This window comes from Ptychodera flava (assembly GCF_041260155.1).
Source record: "Ptychodera flava strain L36383 chromosome 3 unlocalized genomic scaffold, AS_Pfla_20210202 Scaffold_25__1_contigs__length_14229661_pilon, whole genome shotgun sequence".
NCBI lineage: Eukaryota > Metazoa > Hemichordata > Enteropneusta > Ptychoderidae > Ptychodera > Ptychodera flava.
Window position 1 is genome coordinate 3646316 of NW_027248279.1, and position 13185 is coordinate 3659500.

General features: G+C 35.0%; 1 protein-coding gene across 1 annotated transcript; it reads left to right on the top strand.

The window, feature by feature from the left end:
* Positions 1–697: 697 nt before the first annotated feature.
* On the top strand, positions 698–11573 carry LOC139125197 (uncharacterized). Its single transcript, XM_070691300.1, has 4 exons — positions 698–911; positions 1632–1715; positions 7227–7501; positions 8269–11573. Exons 1-4 carry the CDS (start codon positions 698–700, stop codon positions 8428–8430), a joined length of 735 nt encoding a protein of 244 aa, XP_070547401.1. The 3' UTR covers positions 8431–11573.
* The last annotated feature ends 1612 nt before the right edge of the window (positions 11574–13185 follow it).

Below are 13185 nucleotides of genomic sequence, written 5' to 3' on the forward strand. Positions count from 1 at the left end.
CTGGTAAATGATCTTTCTAATGTTGATTCTGTGCTTGATATCTTTCTGAATATTAGACAATCACAAGAAGATGCAGATTTCACTGATTCTCAGTTAACCCTTTGAGCCCCACTGCAACGATGTTGCAAGAGTTTTGGAGAGCCCACCAAAAATTTGCATACTGGGGTCCTCAAATCCCAAATTCTTTAATAACTGAACACCTCAGTGCAAATACAGTGAACATATTTTTTTACCTAAGCTGCAAATTTCTCAGTGGATTTTTTTATGATTTCTTTTACAGGCAAGAACTTGAAAATAAAAATAAAATGATTTTCTTATGATAAATGTCACGATTGGTTTTTTTTATGTGTGACAGAAACAACTTATTTGAATAGTTGAAAAAATGGTTTAAACATCATTAAACTTTACTGTGTAAAATTTAAATTTGAACACCTTATCAAAATAAATAATCATGAGCAAAGGCTTAACTTATATGCTATACCCAACCCGAATCAGAAACCATTGCCGCGGTATATGCACGGGAATTTCTACTCTTTTGATATTACCTTTCACTGGATATGATTTGTAATGGCAGTTATCTGTCAAAATCTGTTATTTACTTTGTGTCATATGAGGAAATTTAGGTCTTTAATGTGCAAAATTGCATTTTTATGTTACTATTCCATCAATATTTATGTGCGTCAATTCATGAGCAACAATGGCAATTGATTCTACAAAACAAAACATAAAGAACATTATCGTCAATTCAACACTGATTCTTGTAATATTCACTGTTGTTCATCCAGAAGGAAATGCTTACGTACGTGCATCTGACCAATCATATAAAGGCCAAACAAACAAAACAGAAGAAGCTTCAACATCATTTGCCGTATATGCTGCTCCTGACCAGGCAAAGAAGAAGAAGAATTTAGGTACTAGTATCTCATTAACCCTTGAAACATGAAAAGTAAGATTTATGTGCCGTCTTCACTGAAATAACTTGCCTTTTATGTCTGAGAGTTATCTTGAACAATAATTTTACAAAGTGCTTGTACATATTGATGCTATAATCATCTTGTAGATTTACCCAAATATCTTACGTGATCTAACTGTTTGAAAGTCCTTCGAAATAGAGAATATATCTGACTATAACAAAATGTTCATCAACACCCATGTGCCTTTTCAGCCAATTTGATATGTAACTGATTCAAGAAGTTTTCATTGACATAAAAATATATTTACTCATGCCATGTACCGACAAAAGGCTGATTAAGCAAATTTCCAGAATCTCCCATACTGCTGCCTCATTAATCCTTAGGAACGTTTTAATTTTGAGGATATGATCAGAAAAATTGTAACAATATAGCTCATTTATAGAGCCACTCTTTTTAAGGGTGGAGATTTGGCTGAGCGATTTTAACTGTGATGCCTTCACTGGGTGACTGGGTACCGTATATTTTAAGTTCATATCGGATCGAAAATCTCCATTATCAACTATTGCTCATTGTTTTATATACTGTATACTTTCAAGTGTCTGTACAAGTCTAAGAAATTTGTAAACTGTTTTCGAAACATCACCACTGTCAGCTTGCAGTAGGTCCTCCTTCATACAGCAATTATCCTTATAAAATCTCACTTCATGTTTGTTTCAGATTCACATCCAGATGAGACACCGTACGCCAATGTGACTGGTCCAAGTACACAACATGAACCACCATTTCTTACAAATGGGACAGGTAATGTATAATGAATTCAAATCACACACAGCATTTCAAATACATCCTAACATCTTGCTCTGATAATTTATTGCATGCTTCAATGTCTCATCTGTATTGTAAACTACATAAACTAAACTTCAGATTTTAAAAAGTTTTATTTCAATAATTTTCAAAATATATGAACCTCATCTCACAATAGACATGAATTCAATTCCACAACTTTCTTAACCATTATACTAAGATTATGACATCATCATAACAGTAGATATTTAAGAAAAACAGGAAAAGTATACATGCCACATCCGTGTAACTGAAACTTAAACAGGAACTTACAGGACCGTGGGCGCACAATAGAGCGATTATTCATGACGCTCATAATTTACATACACTGGGCGGGATTTTTCGAAGTCACGTGTGGACGATGGTTAATGGAGGGGTAAACACTATCTGTTACCGATTAAGAGGGATTTCAATTATCACCTTCTGTCTAAATGTAATGGAAACCTGAACAAGGAATTTGTCTCCACGGGTAAAATAAACTGAATGCGATCATTTTATGGCCGCAGTAAACCCCGTCCAACTTGAGGTCCCGGGCTTGAGGTCTGCCTAACTGCAGTCAGAGTGAACGTCGACTAAAACTTTGTTGTATACTACAGCATGATGACATCTTATGTATAACTAATTCAGTTGTTATAAGGAATGAATCAAAGGCAACATTTTCGCCTTCTATTTGAAAACATAAACAGCGCTGGCAGCGTCCGACAACGTCCGCAAATTCACAAACAATGGAACACAACACCGACCATAACGAAGTGAAGCGTGAATGTCACTGGCAGGATTTTGACCCCGGGGTGACGTAATTGAGGTGAAATGTACGTTGAGGTAATAACGTAAACTTTGACTGCACACGATACGATATGCCTACAGGAATTCGCACGATGCATAAATTTTGTGACAAACAGAACTTAAAGTTTTCCATTGACATTGAAACTTAGACTTGTAATACTGTAAATCCGAGCGTTGATATTTCAATTTTCATGACGCTGTGGTGTAGTTCGCCGCGATCGCGCGAGTAAGCTTGTTCGGATCGGATACATCGCCGTCAAGAGTTGTCTATACTCGCGAATGACGCTTGTCTGTCCATGCAGTTTTTGCATTTTTCGTTTATCTGGTGACTTAAGTTCCGAAGCCTGATAACGTTTCGACACTGTCGAAAATGAAAAGACAGATGCGTCTTTGCCCGCTTTTCGTCAATCACTAGTAACATTTGTCGACACGGATCGACTGGCATTGGTATCAAGTTTGATAAACGGTACAAAGAAGCACGGTCCCTCCAAGTTGGCAATCTATAGACGCAAGCTGAATGTGTGAATCGTTTCTGGAACATGTCCTGTGTCACGAGTAGGGTATCCAAAGCTCACATGTTTATATCTGTGTCTTGATTAGGGTACACAGGTGTAATTTGTTGTCTCAGACCACAGTCCCCTGGATAGAGGGACTGTGCTCAGACTAATAGACCGTAAGAAAATTGGACGTGAACGGAAAAGCCGAATGCCCAATAGCATCAGCTGGCAAGTCCTCCATAATTTCAAGTTATGGTACGAGAATACAGTGAAGTAGCATTTATATATTGTTTTTTTTCTTTTTTCTAATTTTCTAGGCCTTACGTTTTTGTCATGCTATACCTCTATAACTTTTATCTAGTAACGACATGGTAAGACTTGCTGTCACATCTTGCAATAAAACGTGTGCAATCTAAACGCTGGTGAACAGCGAGCATGGAGCAACAAAGACTGAGTGGAGCCATGATTTCTCATTTCCGCTAGCCGGACAATTTTTCCTGAATGTTTATTCTGATGAATGAACGACAACTGGAGTAAACTGAGGCGACTCCAACCCAATTTGAAAAGATGGTCTACATTTTACTGCCACTGGCGTTTTCTACAGACAAAACACACAGACAAATGTCATGATGATACTGCAGTATGATGACGTTACCGGGACTGACTTTTTTTGAACGTGTTGATTTCATCATGGACGTGTAAGACAAAGATATCCAGATATTATTTGATTACAATGTCGGATCATCGGATGTATACCTGACTGAGACCTAAATAGGGTCATAACTTTGACCCTGAGATCACATTTTATCGACCATTTAGGGTGATTTCGGTGACATCGTCTAAGACTCGAGACTTGCAACTTTTGGTCAAGCCCTGACGTCACATACTCTCAAATAGGCAATTTTTGTTCATTTCGATATTATCTACGCTATCATCAAGCTTACACTGTCAAACTCCGTGTGACAAGAAGCCGTGACACGACCTCTGCTAGGATAATGTCCTATCATTTTGAACATATGATCTTAGACAGAACTAAGACTGTACACTTGTTTCGCACTTGCCATTGGTGGATGGAAATGACGAGAGTGATATCAGAACACATTTCAAGCCTTTTAGCACCCAAATGTCTTGTCACAGGAAGAAGCATAGAAAAGTTGCGCAGTACATGATCTCCCTTTGATGTCCGTCAGTGTGAAAAAAAACGGACGACATTCTGGTGGGGTCCTGGGACCCGCCGTCGTCCAAGGACGAAAATTTTCCGCATTGTTCGTGAAAAAAAAGGGCCCTTCTCAGGACCAAATGCCAAACGGTCCTTTTCAGGACCACTACATGCTCCAAAAGAGAAAACCGTGTATCGTTGACTCCTTCCCTGGATGTATGTATGCGTGTTAGTATTTGTTGTTTGTAATCTTTATCTAATTGCATTGCTCTGATAAGTCGGTGCGTTATATTTGTCTCGGCCATTGGGGTAAACATCGCTCTGACCACGTGATAATTTGAATACTCATGATTGACAGTGTCGTGACATTTGCAAATAGGGGTCAAATGCTCGTTCCGGAACACGCTGTTGAAAATATATGCCGGCGCTGACAAAAATTACGACATTTTCAAAGTTTATTTTCGACCTGACTGCATTTGCTGTATATTCATAGACAATATATGCGACATTTGGTGACATCAAACAGCTTGATCACGGTAAAATGACACGATTCTTGGACCAAACACGGCACGTCCGATCAGTAGCGTGGCTTTTTGACATTTGCATAGAATTACTGTAATCCGGCATTTATAGGGGAAGTTCCTGTTTAAGTGTGCACTGTACAACAATTGTAGAAAAGACTGAAATATGTTTTCTGCTTTTGCAGGCATAAAATGAAGCTGAAGACATTCACAGGGTTCGCGGTAGAGGTCGCCACAGTCGCAAAATGCGACAAAAACTTGTTGTGGCGAACAAAACCCATCGGCAATCGCCACGATCTCAAAAGCGTGGCGACAGCTGATTTCTATAGTCGAAATTAATAAAACTATTAAAACAGTCCAAATCTTAATGCTTTTCCACTGATATGCTAAAGACAACATAAAAACCTTTTTATTTAAAGCACTTACTTGAAATTGTAAAGGAAGACAAAATACAGAAAACAGTTACAATACATTCTCGCGACCTCGATCTCCATGAACTGGCATTCCGATCACGTTGATACTAAGATAGACAACCATAGCCAAAAGCAGCAAAACTCAGCGACGATTCCGAGCTTTATTGACACAGTATTACATATCGCAGTATCAAATCAAACTGATTACACAATCCCTGGATCAGCGGCATTTGAAATTTCGACATTAATCGTAACTTGAAAAAAGTAAACGTGAAACAAAGACGTCGTGTATGCTGTCGATCAACAGCATAGTGTGAACCGTAAACTAACTGGCATGGCATGTGCATTGACTGCACATAAAAGCAAGTCGACATTGCAATATCAAACGGTCTACATCTTGTGAAAACAACGAGATAGCATTGAAAGTTGTAATAGTCACCGGTAAAAACTCTTCACTGATGAAAGGATAATAGCGTCAAACAAATGAAATTGCATTTAGAGAAGGAAAACCAACGTCGCATCGCGTCGTGGCCTTGAGTGAGAATAACAATGGCGGATGTGCGGAGTGGGACTATTCTATTTAGGTAACGGGGGTACGGAGGGACACAGATCATGAAGGTACTGGCAAAACGTGCCATTTCCTAACGATGCTGTCGCGGGAACTTCAATGTCTCATTGTTGTTGAAGTTCTAGTCGGAAAAGATCGGAAAAGTAATTTTACTAACTGTAATGATCTATTATAGGCTCATCACCTTTCTGTATCGGGGTTTAACTAGGGTAGGCAGGTAAAGTAAAGTGAAGTAAGCCTTTATTGAAATCCTATCCCAATTGGGGATCTTGATCATAAAGTGCAATACAGGTTTTGCAAAATCAACAACAAAAGAGTATATATAGATGATGATGTAACATGTTCATCAATATTTTACTCTTTTTCATTTTTATTTTGGTCTGAGTTCAAACAATTTTCCCAAATCACATAATGATGATTTGACTGTTCTTGAAAAATGTTTATAAGGTCTTGTGTGTCTCTGAATGTGTTTTTACAAATGTTTAGTTTACTTAAACATCATGACTACTGTCTGTGTAGCCTTTGCAGTGAAACAAGAAATGTATAGTCTCATGTATCTCATATATATATATATATATATATATATATATATATATATGTATGCATTTATGAATGTATCACATCAAAAACTTGAAGACTGAAGCATGTTTCTACCAGCATTTAGTATGTGTGGCTAATGAAAGTTGCGTGTGGCTAATAAAATTAGGACCAAATTAGCCACACTGAGTAAGTGTGGCTACTAACTTGAAAATCCTACCGCTAACCCTGACACTGTACAGAATAATACATTCACCTACTTTCATCCACATTCTCTGTAAACAATCAATAATACATGAACTCACAAGCTTTTGTTAGAGTCTCTTTTATAGTTCTTGCTGAAAAGAACAAAAAATCGTAATATTTGTATTGCATGTGGATATCAATTTGAAGTCCACTGAAATGGCGACACCGTTTTTTTTTTGGTCCAAAAAATAATTGATTTGCAATTTCACTCGACTTCAAAATTTATTTTCAGATGCTTGCCAAACACTGTGGTTCTTGTTGTGAAAACAACATTTCTTCAAGCACGGGCAAAGACAATTACAGTTCAAAAGAAAAAAATTTTAAAAAATAATGTCATCACTCGTGTCTTGTGTCAAGCAACTCAAAGCAAGAAACCATCAATTAATGTAAAAAGTTATGCTGTTTGTAATCAACCATCATGAGTTTGAACCCAAGGATCTACATATAGAATGCAAAAAACTGTTTCCACAAAAAAGAAAACCAGCTAAAATTTGCAAATGTCCATGTACATGTCATCAATTGAACAAAAACTGAATGAGGACATTCTTGGAAATGTGCAAACCAGATTTGAGTACCATTCGATGAACAGATTGAGAGAAGAACATTTCAGAAATTTGAGCAAAAACTGAAAAAGCAAATTCACAAGGTCAGATGTACATTGTTCTACTTAATTTTTGTCATAAGCTCTGTACCGCTGACTGCAGAGCTGTATGCCTTCATGCATTCTCTTTTCTTTACAAAGATGGAGCTTCTCCATATGCAAATTTTAAAGAAATGAATGGTAGTAAGAAAGAACCAGACACAGCCTATGCCGATGTGCAGATGGCCAAACCAGAGAAAGGTAAACCCCCGGCTGGAGGGAAAGGCAAAAAACCCCAAAGAAAGGGTAAGAAGGCTACAGCTTACCAGGGAGACAGGCCCTATGATGATGTACCTGATGAAACTGCAAAAAATGTGAAGCCCCTGAGCTCATCACAAGAAAATCCCTATGAAGTTGCTGCCATGACAGTGCAAAAGGTGAGTGTAAAATTTCTCAAGTTCATCACAAACAAAAATAAATCATACAAAAAATCTGTGTCATCAAAGCTTACCTTGCCCTTGACTGAAAAGAAAGCCACTCTAAAAATTGGGCATCAGATTCCATTTGAAACAACCAACACCATAGATGATTTGTTCACAACAAACTGTTCAGTGAAGGCATCTATGAAAGACAATTATACTCTGAGCTCGAGTATGTTAGGAATAGCAAGGAAAATCTAGGGGATTCCCCAATGTTTACCAAAAGCTTCTCCGCTTTCATCAGTATAAATAAGGGCATTGTATTGCGTGACAATGCTACCTAGAACTATTTAAGCCTAATGTACATGCCAAACTACTTTGGAACAAAATGCATGCAATATCCACTTTCCAATCATTTGTAGCAAAAGTACATAGAGGCAAGCAACTTAAGGTAGTTCCTATAACTTAATAATTTACTCAAACTTGCCTCTTGAAAGCAAACTTTCAAAACCATTCTCTTCCAAAATCAACTTTTAAAATTGGGGTCACTGAGCATATTTCAGCCACCATCAATATGTTATGTCTATGGGAGAAAACAAAATTCCCGAAAACACGAAACTAAGGTGGTGAAAACATTTACTCCCATAAGCTTCAAAATCACCCATATACGTATGCCAAAAATATATTGTAAAAGTTTTAGAGTCTAAATATTATGTCCTCAAGTCCCATTCTACCTTACACATTGTTTTTCAGCTATTTATTAACTTTCATCATCTTCAAAACAGCCAAAGCCTCAAGATGCCAATGTTGAAGGTTTAACTTATGCTGACTTGGACTTCAAAGGAGGACCAAAGACCAAAACAAAACCAAAGCCACCAGTGAAACCAACAGAAGATGATGCTGTTGCATATGCAGCTGTTGACTTCAGTAAAAGCCAAATTAAGTAAAAACCATACACCACTAAACATGTGTACTTGGTGTTTGACATTACTTTAATTTGTATGATTTTTACAGATGAATAAAGTTGTGCACATGAAAGTAAAAAATATGTAGGAATATTTACTGATATAAAAATATCAAATTAAAAAAGACAGCCTGCAAATAATTTCCTTAACCTGATACTATAATTTAAAGAAAAAAATTATGATGACTGAAAATTACTTTTCTTTGTACAAAATTCAGCAATTCTGTTAAATGGAAAACAAACTTTGGGTGTGAGAAAATCAAAGGCTTATAAATGAGCTGGTGGTTTAAATAAACAAAAGGTAAGCAGTCTACTACTTCTAACAGCCCTATAACTGATGAATTACTCAGCTGGTAAGGAATCTGTTAACAGGGGATGGGTTGGTGATTTCTTGCTTTTACTAACTGATGGACAAATTAGTCTGAAAAGTACTGGCTAGATATTTCTTTAAAAATTAGAGATAATGCATAATTCAAAGTTAACTAATTTTTAATCTCAGACAAAAGACAATCTTGCATTTTCTAATAATGCTAATGAAAAGTGCACAGAGGAAAGTTATTTTCTCATTATACAAAGTAAACCAGATGTAAATCATGACAAGCATTTAATATATCAGTTTTCAATGAACAGTCATCAGTACAAGAATTTTTACCCATTACTCTAATCAACTTAAAAAGAGAACACTTAATTATTTTAACTCACTGCTTTAATTTGAATTTAAGGTGATACAATACACCATTTAATGCAGTGCTGAGTATGCACCATAATAAGAAATCCTGTTTAGTATTATTGAATTATAACTGAAGCCAACATCATAGTTCTGTACTTTTCAGATGGGGTATTCCATTTGCAGACTAGGTAGTAAACCACTGCCTTATATCAAATAATATTCAACAATTACATCATATTCAACAATTGGCTATTTCTGCAGTAAAAAAGATTAAACTATATAAAATGTGGTTTGCTGAAATTTGTGCATCTTGTAACCATTCCATATTTCTGACACTTGATTTTATCAGCAGGTATAATCAAATTACTTTGCGCATCAGGAAAAAACCACTATTCTAGCAAGTTTATATGTCTGTAAGCACTTTACATATGAAGTAATAGTTCCCTCCGGAAAATTACAGGTTGTTTTTTTTTACTTTTTTATCGATAAAAAACTATAACAATGATAATGTACAAAATCAGTGACAGACAATGTGTACTAGTTAAAATTTTAGTGATAAAAATGGTGTAAGTACCCTACACAATTGTGAGAAAAATCATAAAATATGATTTTTACATGTCAGTTTTTCTATTCTTGTGGCCAAAATTTTAAAAATTGATTTTTTTACGCTTTGGCAGTATTCTCATATATATTTTCATACAAATAGTCACTGTATTTCAATGTCTATAAACTTGTTAAATTAAGTATTGTAATTAGCCCTCAGCACAACAGCAATGACATTTATGCACTGATAATATTGTGATAACATTTACTCAGTTCAACATGCTGTGAAAATGTAGAGACTGTGCACTCAAAGTTAGCATTTGAGAAATGTATTAATGCAGACCTTTGTGTAATTTTTCAATTGACGTCTTCAAGTTTGCATCAGAATCATGGTATGGGTGTCAGACTGCTGGATCAGTTTGGCTCAAGTACAAGGAAAAAATTACATATTATTAAAAATAATAACCTCAGATATATCTGCATGTTTGCCTATCCATACACACTGGTACCACTGCCAGTGCCCAGACTCTCATGTCAATATGATGAAACTTTCCTAATCAGAATTATTTACATTCAACTTCATAGTATTCCATATATACTTTATTAACCATGACATTGATAAATGCTTAAGAAGTGGTATGATATGTTCCTGAATAGATGTTGTTTTGCTTCAAATGTTGTTTTGTTTCTTGTTGAGTTTGTGTGTAAAATGCCAATAGACAATCATCAATAACTTGAAACATTCCAGATCTGAAGTTACTTTTCATAAATCACAGCACTAAATCCTGTCACTTCATACTTTAATTTGGTTTTAACATCTGCAAAAAAGAGCAAACTCTCAGACATCTACTGATTTTCATAGTAACCAGGAGCTTTATTATGTTTGGTAACCCTAGTATCAGCTGTTTTGGAGCAATATCAAGGATTCTTTCAGACACTCTTTTCATTTACGTATTAACAGGATGATATAGTTTTAGAGACAAAAAATGACTTTGAAGCAAAAATGTCAAATGATATAACTCTCTGAATCAAAAAGGTAATGCCATTTATGATATTTACTGTGTGAAGGAAAGAAAACTTTAGCTTTTGATTTCTATGTATCAGTATTTGTTATATTTTGGTGAACATTGTGTGTTAGATTGCTTTCAAATTTGAAAAACACCACAGATATTAAAATTTTATCAAAATGTTGGTGCTAATTACAACAATTCATTGGACATAAAAATTTAATTGACAGTTTTAATAGAAGAAGCCATTCAGCAATACAGTAATCATGATTTATTAAAACAGAATTGTTGTTATATTTTCATACTACTCAAGATATTTACAAGCATAAAGAGAACTTAAACAATTTAGTATGTAATCATAAGGAATATTCATATTTTCATACTATTCAAGATTTTTATATCGACGAACATATTCCGTGCAGTGCCATACAGTACTTATCCAAGATACTCTGCCAAATTCAGACTGATCTTTACAGAGATGTAAACACAGACCTGATAAGGAATTAAAGAATCCAGGCTGTAATTGTACATAGTGTGTACGATTGTCAAAATATGGCAAAGTCAAAATAAAATCATTTATGACAGGTTGAAATGCTTGTAAAAATTCCAATGATGATATGGTGCTTTCGAAATGACTGGATTCTTTACTCCCTGAAGAGGCCTTGTCTGTCTTCCGTAAAAGTTTTTTAAGTTCTATTGATGCTACACCTTACAGTACATACTTTTCTTTATTACAGTTATTTGGATAATTCCTTTACTACTTTTTGTTCTTGTTGAATATTTCAAGAAATTATTTGGACTCTGAATCATTGTATACAAAGACTATCAGACTAGTTATGTTGTTTATTACTCTTATTTCCACAATTTTTTTATATTTTAACCAAGATTGAAATAAAAGCATTCAAGAAAAAACTTATGTATCAATGGTATTTTTATGTGACATGAGAGCAATAAAACTGAGAAAGTCTACTGTTGCTGTAGATTATTATAATGCATTGGTTTTAGAAAGAGGTTCAATCTCCAATGCTACTATCAAATTCTACTTGTTTAAATGAATATTGGAGCATAAAAAACTTTTAACTTCCAACAGGCATCCTGGCATGCAACTGCTCAATTGAGGTAGAGTCATTTTTTTTTCAGTTTGTCCATTGTGAAGTCCACAAGGTTTATGCTGACACAATACGGAAGAGACAAGTGATTCTACGAATACATATTAGTTGCTTGATTATTTCCTAATTGCCTGTTTCTTATTTTGATATTTCTCATTTTCATGTGATCCTTATAATTTAGGATTTTGATAGCCATAAACAACAATTAAGGTTACTGCTTCAATGTCAATTTCATTTGACATACGTGTAGTATCTAAATATAATAATTATTTCGGAAACAGTTTTCAGTGACAAATATAACTTAGACTATTGATAGAATGGTTAGATCACATCCATCAAAATCCGGAATCCTCTTTTTAATTTCCTTCAATGGAGTTGACTCTGACGTCTTCACTTGGTGACTTAGTGCTGTACGTTGCGAGAACATCAAGAATTTGGTAAAGCACTCACTTGCCATGAATGTTAGTATACAGACTATCATGCTAGTGTTTGTAATGGACACGGCACACTCTAACATGAATGTAGCAAGATTCAAGGGAAAAGAAAAGTAAGTGAAAGTAAATAAATAAAGAGTGACTCATCAATTCCTAGAACATCCAGAATTAAAACACAATTACTCAGAAACTGATGACCTGACATGACCTATAAGTAATTTTTATGAGCAATAATGTACACTTAATGCATATTTAAGATTTTGTGAGTAATTTTACCAGGGTTTGGTAACAAATTTGTAAAGCATGATAGTTTGACTTTGTGAACAATCTCCAGTGGTACATTTTGAAACAGTGTACTCACAGAGGAGTGAGGTGAATAACTTCAGTTAGAGTCACCAACATGGCAGCTGCCTTTTCTTTGGTCAAATACCAAACAGGTCATGCAGAAATTTTTGATGCTACTTTATATACTTCTGCACTAATTTATCTTTTACTACATTTTCATTCTCCAAGAAAGAAAAATACTTATGTAATTATATTGACTACAGATATAATTCTTAAAATTATAATAAGTATGTGTTTACATATTTAATTGCAAAGTGGTTCTGGCACTGTTATTCTGAATGTAAAAATTCTTGAACCTGTAAAGAGATATTAATAGTACTACTACATCTTCTGAGAAATATACTCTTTACATGTATTACACATTACAACGTCACCTTCATGATTATACACTGAGTTACAGAAATATTGTATCACAAGTTCCCATTATGTCCACATATGTGTGTTCAGTTGAGTTGCACTACATTTGATTAAATTTTTCTCATTCTTTGTCTTATGTTGATATTCCAGTAACACACAAATATTTCCCTCTAAAATTTGAGCAGCCAATTAATTATTGCAATGACTTGTTTGCATGGCATTTGAATTTGTTTCCCCTGAAGTTCATATCATAAATTCTTTAAAAAATGGGGT

What these genes read in the sequence shown, in the direction of transcription:
- LOC139125197 (XM_070691300.1), top strand. Translation starts at nt 698, where the DNA reads ATGGCAATTGATTCTACAAAACAAAACATAAAGAACATTATCGTCAAT. An exon ending in ATTTCTTACAAATGGGACAG is followed by an intron (nt 1,716 to 7,226) that starts GTAATGTATAAT and finishes TTCTTTACAAAG; the next exon opens with ATGGAGCTTCTCCATATGCA. An exon ending in CTGCCATGACAGTGCAAAAG is followed by an intron (nt 7,502 to 8,268) that starts GTGAGTGTAAAA and finishes TCTTCAAAACAG; the next exon opens with CCAAAGCCTCAAGATGCCAA.